Source organism: Octodon degus, unplaced genomic scaffold (assembly GCF_000260255.1).
Source record: "Octodon degus isolate 3935 unplaced genomic scaffold, OctDeg1.0 scaffold00043, whole genome shotgun sequence".
Classification (NCBI taxonomy): domain Eukaryota; kingdom Metazoa; phylum Chordata; class Mammalia; order Rodentia; family Octodontidae; genus Octodon; species Octodon degus.
In genome coordinates this window covers 5,295,274-5,306,917 of record NW_004524619.1, presented here as the reverse complement: position 1 = coordinate 5,306,917, position 11,644 = coordinate 5,295,274, and the positions used below count along the sequence as shown (strand labels likewise).

At 40.1% G+C, this 11,644-nt stretch overlaps 2 protein-coding genes and 1 non-coding gene across 3 annotated transcripts in view; 1 reads left to right on the top strand and 2 right to left on the bottom strand.

The window, feature by feature from the left end:
* Dennd6a (DENN domain containing 6A) overlaps positions 1–10,222 on the bottom strand; it is a 57,444-nt gene extending 47,222 nt beyond the window's left edge. The window contains exons 1-3 of the mRNA XM_023715722.1: positions 10,205–10,222; positions 10,009–10,047; positions 9,866–9,908 (exon numbers count right to left, since the gene is read on the bottom strand). Coding sequence (XP_023571490.1) covers positions 9,866–9,908; positions 10,009–10,047; positions 10,205–10,222 — 100 coding nt within the window. The remainder of the gene's footprint in view (positions 1–9,865; positions 9,909–10,008; positions 10,048–10,204) is intronic.
* On the bottom strand, positions 4,873–4,977 carry LOC111816879. The gene has a single exon (XR_002821202.1). It is a non-coding gene; the product is annotated as a U6 spliceosomal RNA (small nuclear RNA).
* Positions 10,223–10,595: 373 nt separating the features above from the next.
* LOC101569202 (60S ribosomal protein L9) lies at positions 10,596–11,275 on the top strand. The gene has a single exon (XM_023715794.1). The coding sequence runs from the start codon at positions 10,614–10,616 to the stop codon at positions 11,190–11,192; it is 579 nt and encodes a 192-aa protein (XP_023571562.1). The 5' UTR covers positions 10,596–10,613; the 3' UTR covers positions 11,193–11,275.
* Positions 11,276–11,644: the final 369 nt, after the last annotated feature.

The window sequence follows — 11,644 nt, the reverse complement described above, 5'->3', positions numbered from 1 at the left end:
GAAGAAGAAAGAAGGAGGAGGAAGAGGAGGAGGAAGTAATAGTAGTAGTAGTAGATACTAATTTCTCTGAAAGTCTTAGCAAGATAAAAAGATCAACAACCTAAAACTATGAAATTCATACAAGAAAAGTTCAGGAAGAAGCCTGACTGGACCTGCCAACTACTCTCCCCTCTCTCTCCCTCTCCCCTCTCCCCCCCCTCCCCCTCTCCCTCTTCCTCCCTCTCCCTCTCGCTCTCCCTGCTCTCAAGTGCTGGGATCACAGGTTGCATCGCCACAAGGCTCAGTCTCCTTGTTCTTACTACGTAGCCCAGGCTGGGTTAGAGCTTTCAATCCTCCTGCCTCCGTCATCCACAATGTTAGGATTACAGGGATGAGCCACCACGCCTGGTATATTTGTGGTTTGGTGATAACAATCACAGTAGTAGTGGTGGTGGTGGTGGTGGTGGTGGTGGTAGTAGTAGTGATAAAGGTATCTGTTAAGCTCACTTTTCTTAGCAAGAAAAGATAGGGGCACTGTTAGATGATCTCTAGTCACTAAATTCAGCAGTAACAAAGATTATAAAACAAAAATTCATGACTGATCTATGACTGTGCTTAATTCCAACCACATTATCTAATATGTTCACTAAAAAAACAGAAGACCAAAAGGATGTAAGTTATGCTATAAATTGCTTTCTCATTATTCACTTAAAAATGGAAAAAAATTTTAAAAAACAAAGCAAAGGGGCTGGGGAGATGGCTCAATAGTCTAAGTACCTGCCTGGCAAGTGCAAGGACCCAAGTTCAATCCCTGGTACTGCATGCCATGCCAGCCCCAGAACCCTAGGCATGCTGTGCCAGCCCTAAAACCAGGCATGTTGGTGCATGCCTGTAATCCCAGAGCTGGGGAGGCTGAGACAAGAGAATCACTATGAGTTGGAATTGTGCAGTGAGACCCTGTATAAAATAAATAAATACGTTTTTAAGCCGATCTTTTTTTTTTTTTTTTTTGGCGTAACTGAGGATTGAACTCAGGTCCTTGTGCCTGCCAGGCAAGCGCTTATTCAACTGAGTTATCTCCCAGGCCCATAAATATGTTTTTTTAAAAAATTCTTTAAAAAACCCCAAAAGACCAAAGGCCAGCCAAATAGCTCAGTGGATTAAAGCATCTTCTTAGGCAGACACAGGGGCTGAGGGGTTCAATCCTTGGCCTGCCGTGCTGGCCCCACTCCCAGGGTACACTGAGATGGCCATTGAGACTGGACATGGTGGCATGCACCTGTAATCGCAGTGCTTGGGAAGTTGTAAAACAGAAGGATCACTATGAATCCGATCTATGTAGTGAGACCCTGCAGACCCTGTACTAAATTAACAAAAACAAAACAAAACAAAAAACCCAGACATGGTAGCGCACACCTCTAACCCCAGCACTCAGGAGGCTGAGGCAGGATCACCGTGAGTTCAAAGCTAGCATGGGCTATATAGTGAGTTCAAGGCCAACCTGAAAAAACACAGTGAGACCCTACCTCAAAAACTATCTTCCTCCAAAAAAAAGTAATATAAATGGACCTTTTAAATAAAAGATATAAGCATTAATGTACATAAATTGTATATTACAATTCTCCAAAGACAGAACTTGGCCCACATTCTTTTTTTTTTTTTAATTTGTGTGTGTGTGTGTGTGGCCAGCTCAGCCCACCAGGGGGCGGGGTGGGCTGGCATGTGGTGCTGGGGGATTGAACCGCGGTCCCTGTGCTTTGCTTGGCTTAGCTTGTTCTAAGTAGGTGCTTTAGACCACTGAGCCATCTCACCAGCCCCCAGGCCCACATTCTTGGTCAAGAGCAATATACACATTTTCTCTCAAAAATATAGTAGGTGCTAATGGAACCTAAATCAGCCCTGTAAGACACCATAGCTTTAGTGTTTGGGATTTGTTTTGCTTCGAGACACAGTCTCTTTGTATGGTTAAGGCTGATCTTAACTCACTATGTAGCCCAGGCCAGTTTCAAACTCAAGGCGATCCTGCCTAAGTTCCAGGATTACAGGCATACTTCACCACTCTCGGCTTCCATAGCTTCAGTAAATGTTCCATTTTTCATTTATCTAACACAGTCCCTAATAGCCTGGAAAACAAAACTAAAATTTCTACACCTATAAACCTAGAAATTTTCTGGGCTGGGGAGCTGGCTCAGTGGAGTAAGTGCTTCCCTGGCAAGCACAAGGGCTGGAGTTCAATCCCCGGTTCCATAAAAAAAAAAAAAAAAAAAAAAAAAACCTAGAAATTTTCTGTAATCTTTTTCTTTTTTTCTTGAGAATGATGGGATTACAGGTATATGTCATCACACTGGACTATGAATGTTTCTCCTGCAACTAAATATGTTCCTACAATAAAAATCCTATAGATTCCTAGGTCAAAAGTATAAAACTATTCTGTCACTATCTCAGAGTGGTTTTCCCTTCCAACAATTCAGCGAGCAGCAACAGTTACTAAGGGCTCACTCTGGTGCCATGGCTGTTTAACTGCTTTAGATATATGAACTCATTTGGTCTTCATGCTTCTCAGGCGGATCTTACTTTTATTTTAGCCCTGTTTACAAGGAGGAAAGAAAAGCCCAGAAAGGCTATATAAAATCCAGAGGAACAAATCTTCAAATGGAAGGACAAGATTTCAAACTCATGAAGTCTGATTTGAACGCTGAAACTCTTTACCACTACACCAAATCAAAATAGACTTTAAAAATACTACTCTCATTTACATGACATCTCTGAAAAGTCGAGCCTGGTGGTGCCTCCCTATAAACCCAGCACTAGGGAGGCTGAGGCCGAAGGATCACCTGCAATTCAAGGCCAGCCTGGACTACATAATTAGTTCAGGGCCAGACTGAACTACTACGCAAGCCCTGTCTCAAAAGCAAACAAACAAACCTCTGAAATAAGAAAATCCACAGAGATCAAAAGGCAGATAAAGGACTGCCTGGGCTTGGGGTAAGGGTGGTGGTAGGAGCAGGAAGAAAATGGAGCACAAAGGTTTTTTTGGGGGGTGACAAAAATCTTCTCAAATTGACTGTGGCGATAGTTGCCCAATTCTGTGACTGTACAAAACATCACTGGATTGTAAGGGCCTGAAGGTGCAGCCTCAGGTAAGACGCTCACCTCACCTCACCTCGCCGCCCCAGAACCACACAGCAGCCATAAATCAGCTGTGGTGGTGCAGGGCCGCAAGCCCAGCACTCAGGAGGTGTGGAGGATCACGGCAGCGTGGCCTGTAACAGCGCGTTCAAGCCCCGACTGCATTACGTGTCGAGACCTTATCTCAAAATAAACCCAACAATGAAAAAGGATCCACTGAATTATATACATGTAAACTGCATTTTATATGAATTGTATCCCAAAGTTATTTCTTGCTACTTGAAGATATACTTGTAAGTGAAATAAACCAGACCTCCATGTGTAAATATTGTACTGTCTCCCTAGTATAAGAACTCAAAAGAGGAAATACACATAGAAAGGTACAACACAAATAAAAGGAAAGTGAGAACCTGAGGATTGGACAAAGAGGAGTGGGCAAGGAGAAAAGCTGGGGAACATGACAGGGCAAAGCCATGTATTCGTACCCATGAGATGGCTGGGGCAGTGGTCCTGGGGTACATCAGCAGGTTTTTGAGACTAGCGGTTGGCTGGTGAGACTCTCACCCTGACTAACTGTATATGCTGGTGCGTGTGAGCCAGGCGGCTGCACTGAGGATGGCGATGTGTAATAGAAGGGTCACACTTGGAGTGCCTGCCATCCTGGTCTTCTAAATACGTACTTCTTGTCATGACATACCAATTATTGCCATTTTACTGTCTCTCCAGTAAAAGTTTTTTTTTTTAATTTATTTTAAAAAAGGGTAATAAATGAAAAGACACAAGAAAAAGAAAAAAAGTCAACAAACAAAACAATTGGAGTAGAAATTGAAATTTTTTTTTTTTTTCATGCTAAAAACTAAAACCCTTCTGAAAAAGATGGCTCAGATGGAGACCTCCTGAATTCACAGGCTCCTGTGTCAGCTGTTCAACTCAAGGAACCAGTCCTTGCAGTCCTGGCTCCTCCTTTACCAATGTCACATGGTGTGGCAGAAAGCCATCTCCTAGCCAGTGTGGAGTGCATTCCTGCAAGCCTAGCACTCAGCAGGCTACATAGTGAGACCCTATCTCAAAAAAAGGAAAAAAAAAGAGAGATCTCCTTCCATTTTAAAATGAATATTTTGCAGATTTTTTAAAAAATATTTGGTACAGGGTCTCACTATGAAGCTCAGACTTATAGTGATCCTGCTGTTTTCAGCCTCTCCAGTGATAGGATTACAGGCATGTGCCACCACGCCCGGTTTCAGTGGTTGGCTTAGCATGGATCAAACCTCTGTCCCTGGGCTTGCCTAAGCAGGTGCTTAGTCCACTGAGCTATCCTGTCAGCCTTTAAGATTAAATAGACATAGAGTATTTTATAAGCTTCCTCTACCCCTGAAATTCAACTGAGACTGCAAAGTGGAGAACGTTTTCTTATACAGAAAAAATCAAAGATTTGAGAAAAAAAAAATCAACTTTTATTTAGTTTGTTTTTAGACAGGGTCTCACTTTATTATTCTTTTTTCAAGGTTACAGTGTTTAATGCTTTTCAAGTTAAATTTCTACAGCTAGCAGGATGATATGAGTGACTAAGACTCAGGCCACGTGGCAGGGAATGTCCACTGGGCAATCCCAATTACACCACAAGCCAGACAACTTCCAGCATTTCCTATCTTTGTACTTTCTTAAAAAAAAAAAAAAATGGAACGAGGGCTCAGGGAGATGGCTCTGTAGAACAAGTGCTTGTCTGGTAAGCATAAGGGCCTGAGTTCAATCCCAGGTTCTGCAAAAAAAAAGGAACGCTTCACATTTGCATGTCATCCTTGCGCAGGGGCCATGCTAATCTTCTCTGTATCATTCCAATTTTAGTATATGTGCCGCCAAAGTGAGCACAGGGTCTCACTTTATAGCACAGGCTGACTCAAATTCAGCTATTCTCCTGCCACAGCCTCCCAAGTGCTGGGATTATAGGCATGTGCCACCACGGTCAGCTAAATATCTACTGTTTTAATAGATAACCTTTTTGTTTGTTTTGTTTTTGAGACAGGGTCTTGCTGTAATTCAGGCTAGATTTGAACTCACTATGTAACCCAGGCTAACCTCAAACACAGTGGTTCTGCTGCCTCAGCCTCCCCAAGGGCTGGGACAGGGATACACCACCACACCAGGATCATATCCAGCTTTTAATAGACAATGTTAACAAAAGGTGTTTCTACACTGTCACAAAAAGTCACAGGTCAGAATGCATAAGACTGGGATAAAATCTCAAGTGCTCACTCTTTGTTGGTCCTCAGCTCCCTGTAGCCACTCTCCTGTGATTACAGTGGCTGAACTAGCATTGTGCAGCAGCAGCTCTTGAGCTCAGAGCTTCTTAAGTGTAGTCTTTGCACTGGTGTCAGTCTACAAACTCTCCTTATTGGTCCATGACTAATAAATACACAAGTCCAAACTAAACACTCAGCAGCAACTTTTGCTGGGCCTAGTGGCACAATCTTATAATCCCAAACTACTTTGACATTTTAAAGTTTCATTTTTCTTTTTTTTCTTTTAATTTTATTGAGAAACAAGTATGAATGAAACAGTTTCAAAGCTGATTAATAGGACAGTTTTGATAATCAATACATTGTACATTGTTATCTTCTTAGTGGTTATCCATAGTGCAAGAAGCAGACAAGATATGCTGTCCAAACACTATTAGTACAAATCTTGCTTCTCAATGAATTAAGCAAAAGTAGCTGTATATCTATCTTAACTATTTTGTATATATAAATAAGTTGTATTTTTCTAACAATTATTTAAATTGAATTTTACAAAAGTGTTGGTTCACAAGAAATTGGACATTTAAAAAGCCCAACTAAACTTAGGCATGGTAGTACATGCCTGCATTCTCAGTACTCTGGGGAGCTGAGGCAGGATGATGGCAAATTTAAATCCAGCCTGGGGAACCTAACAAGACCCAGTCTCAAAAGAGGGGAGGGAGGGGTCTGGGGATACAGGGATACAGTTGAATGGGAAAGCCCCGATACAATCCCAATAGAGGAAAAAACAAAAAACTCATAAGTAAAACAAAATCCTGGTTTCTCAATACAGACAACATGAGAAGTGTAAAAAGTACATGACAATGTCCCTGCTACTTAACAGAGGAAAAAAATCTGCTGAGAAGGATTAACACCTTCAAATCCTTCACTGTTCCTAACTCTCTACCACCAGACATATTTAAAATAGAATGGCTACTACCCTTGGGTACCCCAAACAGTGCAGGCTTCAGGAACATGTAAATCCAGATGTTAATAGATATAGTAAAAATCTGACAAATATGTTCCAGAGAGAAAATATATTTTAAACTTACACTCCTAAAGGCAAAAAGCTACTAGAATGGAATATAAAATTGTAACCTGCATATGAGCCGGTGTTTTCTCCAAGCCCTGAAGATGTAAAGTGTACGCCATGAGGGGGCTCGCAGGTCTGGCACAGCACTACCTAGACACTCTGAAAGCATTTTTATCTGCGCAACTTTCTGGGTTTTCTTTTCTTTCTTTCTTTCTTTCTTTCTTTCTTTCTTTCTTTCTTTCTTTCTTTTAATCTATATATAACTTTCTGGGTTATTTTTATCTGTATAGTCCACAATAATGTTTTACTTTTTCTTGGGTATGTAATGCAAACAAAACACCTCTGACTCCTTCCTAAAGTCTGTTCTACTATCTAGATTTCCTTTCACAGCAACAAAAGCTATTTGGGGAAAAATTAAAGCCATTTCAGAGTTGGCACAGTTCTCAATTTCCATTTAAAAGACACATAAGAGAAACAAACTGGATAATCACAACTGGAATGTGTGACTTAAAAACATACAAAACACAGTCTTTTACTGCATAGATTAATATTAATGCTCATCTGTTAAGATGGCAAGACGCCTACTCTCAAATTCTGTTGTCAATTTTACTTGTACGTACCAACCACACTTGGGGTGAAATGAACCATACTTCATTTAATGTGTACTTTATTAAAAAGGCATTTAAGGGGGGTGCTCCTCATGGGACGCATGGTCCTAGGGAACATGGTGGTAAGCCACTGGCAGACAACCTGCTTCTTCGTCAGGTTTTGTACGTAGCAGAGCACTCCCTCACTGCAGTCTACTGGGAGTCAGCCTTGGGCACAAGGGTTTGTAAAATAAATAAATAGGCATTTAAAAATCTATAACATTCATATATCTAAACTATTGTGGGACCGGGGAGATGGCTCAGTAGAATAAGCGCTTGCCTCGCAAGTGCAAGGGCCTGAGTTCAATCCCCAGTTCGGCCAAAAAATAAAAAAATAAAATAAAATATTGGAAAACTTATCTACATAAATTTACATTTGAGTTAAAATGACACATGAAGACAGGGAGATAGCTCAATGGTCTAAGTGCCTGCCTGGAAAGCGCAAGGACCAGGGTTCAATCCCCGGTACTGCATGTCATGCTGTCCCCACACCAAGCTGGCCACAGAAACTGGGTATGGTGGTGCATACCTACAATCCCAGTGCTGAGGAGGCTGAGACAGGAGGATCACTACGAGTCTGAGCTGTTTAGCAAGACCCTGTGCCAAATAAAAAAGTTATAAAAAAAAAGACACATGAAGAGACTACCTTAAAACAAGATATCTATTTGTTTATTTATCTATTTATTTTTTGAGATGGGGGCTTGCTGCATAGTTCAGGTTGGCCTTGAAATTGCTATGTAGCCCAGGCTGTCCTTGAAACTCTTCACAATACTCCTGCCAAAGTGCTGGAATTATGGGCAGGAATCATCATGCTCAATTAAAACTATCTTAAAAAGCTATCCAAACATCATAAAATTTAGGGGCTGGGGAGATGGCTCAGTGGAATAAGTGCTTCCCTGGCAAGCACAAGGATCTGAGTTCAATCCCCAGTTCCGCAAAAAAAAAAAAAATCATAAAATTCATTTCTTAGCCTTCACACATGGATGGCCAGAATTTTCCTCTACTCTCTTAGGATTTGCGCATTAAATCAACCAAAACCAGATTAACAAGAAAAAGACTTCACAAGTATATGAAAGCATCACATACACAAAGTAAAAATCCTAAAAGAAAGTGATACTTGTGATTTTTTTACACCACTTTAACACAGTTTTTCAACTGCAGAGAAATGACTACACAGGGAAAAGATTTTGGGCTTCAAGAGGCAATAAAGTATGTAAAGGTAAATTACACAAAAAACTAATGGAATTGATAAGGATTATCTTACTTATGCAGTCACAAGAGACAGCCACCTCCAGTAAGTCTCCTACAATGATTCTGAAAGCGCTTTCTAGGATGACAAAGGGGTAAGGCCAGGAGACACCTCCATACAGAGAAACTCATGCCTTGCGTTCAGGCGTAGGGGAGCAGAGAGCGCACTCTGCACCTGCTGCTTCTCCACCATGTTCAGCTCAAAATAATCTTCATGGTAAAAAAAGCTTATTTGGGAGAAAGGAACATTTTCTAATCTTCTTCGTGCTCATGTAAAGACAGGTAAAGAAAAAAGCACCATGCAACACACTTAAGATACCAAACACAAAGAGTAAATTCATCCCACAATCCACGCAACACAGAGCTCTAGAAAATCATCCAAGACTCGATATTCAAAACTGTATGAGCACATTTCACGAAGAAAATGTTACCTGAAAGGAGGGCAAATCCTAGAAGACCTGCCTGTCATTACTTCACTAATATACACAAAAGCCATGTGCGGTGGGTGGCACACAGCTAGCGTTCTCGGAGGCTGAGGCAAAAGATTGGAAGCGTGAGCCAGCCTGAGCAATCTGGCAACTCAGCGAGACTCTATATAGTATTTCATAACTGAAAATACCAAAAAAAGGCTAACGCATAGGCCCTAGATTCAATCCCTAGTTCTGAGAAAAAAAGAAAAAAAAAAAAAGGCAAAAAACACTACAGTCTAATAATTACAGGTCAGAACAAAAGATCTACTGAACTCTATCAAAGGCAAGCATCTAATTTATGAAGATAACAAGGTTCTTTCACATATTTCAACAAAGCTGATTTTCAACAATATACAGGGTAAAACTCAAAATATATACATGGGAGAAAGATACCAAGAAAAATGTTTTTAATGTCAACATCTCAAATCAGATTAACTAAACTAAATTAACAATACATGAAAAGTAGTAACAAAAGGGAAGGAACTGGGATGACTGCTTCGGAGCACTCAGTGTTCTGTGTGTGGCCCACGAGGCTGAATGCTCTGGTCACTGTAAACTAAAAAGCTGTTTTGAAAGTAAAACACAAGAGATAAACTAAAAGATATCAGCAATTAGGACCACACAGAGAGTCTGAAAAAGACCAGGAAAAGCCAAGCTTAAGAAGAAGTAAACACCTACAAGGTGTTTTTATACAAGAGCACTCACTATTCCTATAACTTATCCTACATAATATAGTAGCTCATACAAACTACTCCAAATAATTCATGGCCATATTTCATAACTAGATTCACCCTCTTGGTTTTTTGTTTTTTTTTTAAGTCATTGCTTTCAAATAATTCCTGACAACAGTTTATTGCTCCTTGATATTTTATCTTATCACACCATAAATTATTTTCAAGAGCTGAACTGTAAAATCAACAGTAACATGACTAGACCTCATTAAACTGGGAATTAGAAGCACTAATTGGTTGGGCTGAAATTTATTTTGTATTCTAATGTTATTTCAATTGATTTTCATACAGTAAGAGTACAACCCATGTTCTCAGTATAAAAATTCAACATAAACACCACATGAAAAATAGTTACCTGAATTTGAATCTGGAAAAGACAAATAGCAAATATTGGTTTTCTGAAAAAGAAAACAAAAGCTATATATGCTGACATATATACACACACCAATAAAAACAAACAGGATTATAACAGTAGAGTATACAGAACAATTTACTTACTTCTTTATCCGTAAGTTTGGAATGTTGAGGATAAATTACCTGGAAGAAGAGTTAAATTTTGTTAGACAAGAACATTAGTAGGCCACAACATTTTAGTTGGCTATAGTCAAATGACTTCAAGAAACACTACACAGCCAGGTATGGTGGCATTCACCTGTAGTCCTAGAACATTTGAGCCCAGAACTTCAAGGCTTACTTGGACAGTAGACCTCATCTCAAAAAGCAAACTCTCTCTCTCTCTCTCTCTCTCTCTCTCCAGCAGTGAAATGACAAAGTAGGACAACTGAGTAGAATTTACATTAGGTTAAAAAAATTGAATCTAAATTATCTCTAAGATTGGTAACATCACAAATTATCAAGTAAAACTTACCAAATGAATAATAACTCAAAGCTTAATTTTTTTAAATCTATAATTTAATGAAAACAAACCAGGTATGTGTGGTGGTGCACACCTGTAATCCTAGCACTCGGGAGGCTGAAGCAGGAGGATCATTGTGAGTTTAAGACCAGCATGGGCTACAAAGTGAGCTCAAAGCCAGCCTGAACTGCATAGCAAGACCCTGTCTCAAAAAGACAAATAGCTCTTTGCCGCATCTCCCGCAAGAATGAAGACCATTCTTAGCAATCAGACAGTCGACATTCCAGAAAATGTCGACATCACTCTGAAAGGACGCACAGTTATTGTGAAGGGCCCCAGAGGAACCCTCCGGAGGGACTTCAACCACATCAATGTGGAACTCAGTCTCCTTGGGAAGAAAAAGAAGAGGCTCCGAGTTGACAAATGGTGGGGAAACAGAAAGGAGTTGGCAACTGTCCGCACGATCTGTAGCCATGTACAGAACATGATCAAGGGGGTTACACTGGGCTTCCGTTACAAGATGAGGTCTGTGTATGCTCACTCCCCCATCAACGTCGTTATTCAGGAGAATGGGTCTCTCATTGAAATTCAGAATTTCTTGGGTGAAAAATACATTCGCCGAGTTCGTATGAGGGCAGGTGTTGCTTGCTCAGTATCTCAAGCCCAGAAAGATGAACTAATCCTTGAAGGAAATGACATTGAGCTTGTTTCAAATTCAGCTGCTTTGATTCAGCAAGCCACAACAGTCAAAAACAAGGATATCAGAAAATTTTTGGATGGTATCTATGTTTCTGAAAAGGGAACAGTTCAGCAGCCAGATGAGTAAGATCCAAGAGTTAATCCAGCCGCAGAAACAAGCTTCTGGATTGTAAAGCTAATCTGATATTTTAATGAGACAATAAAAAATCTTTATTAAATAGAAAAAAAAAGACAAATAAATTTTTAAAATCTTTCAGCTAAGATCTACTTCAAGAAATAATTTTCTGCCAAGTGTGGAGACACATGCCTGTAATCCTAGATATGGGATGCTGAAGCAGGAGGATCAAAAGTTTGAACCCAGACTGGGCAATTTAGCAACTTGGCAAAACCTTGTATAAATAAATAACTGTAAATAAAAGACTGAGGCTCAGTATGAAGGCCCTGGGTTCACTTACAAGTACTGAAAAAAAAATTTTTAATTCCAAGAGATAATGTATATCATCAAGTACTTATTAAGAAAGATAAGCTTGAGATATTTCTAGCTAAATGGATGCACCTTAGGACCATATGCTTAAATGA

Coding starts and splice junctions, on each gene's coding strand:
- LOC101569202 (XM_023715794.1), top strand. CDS start 10,614: ATGAAGACCATTCTTAGCAATCAGACAGTCGACATTCCAGAAAATGTC.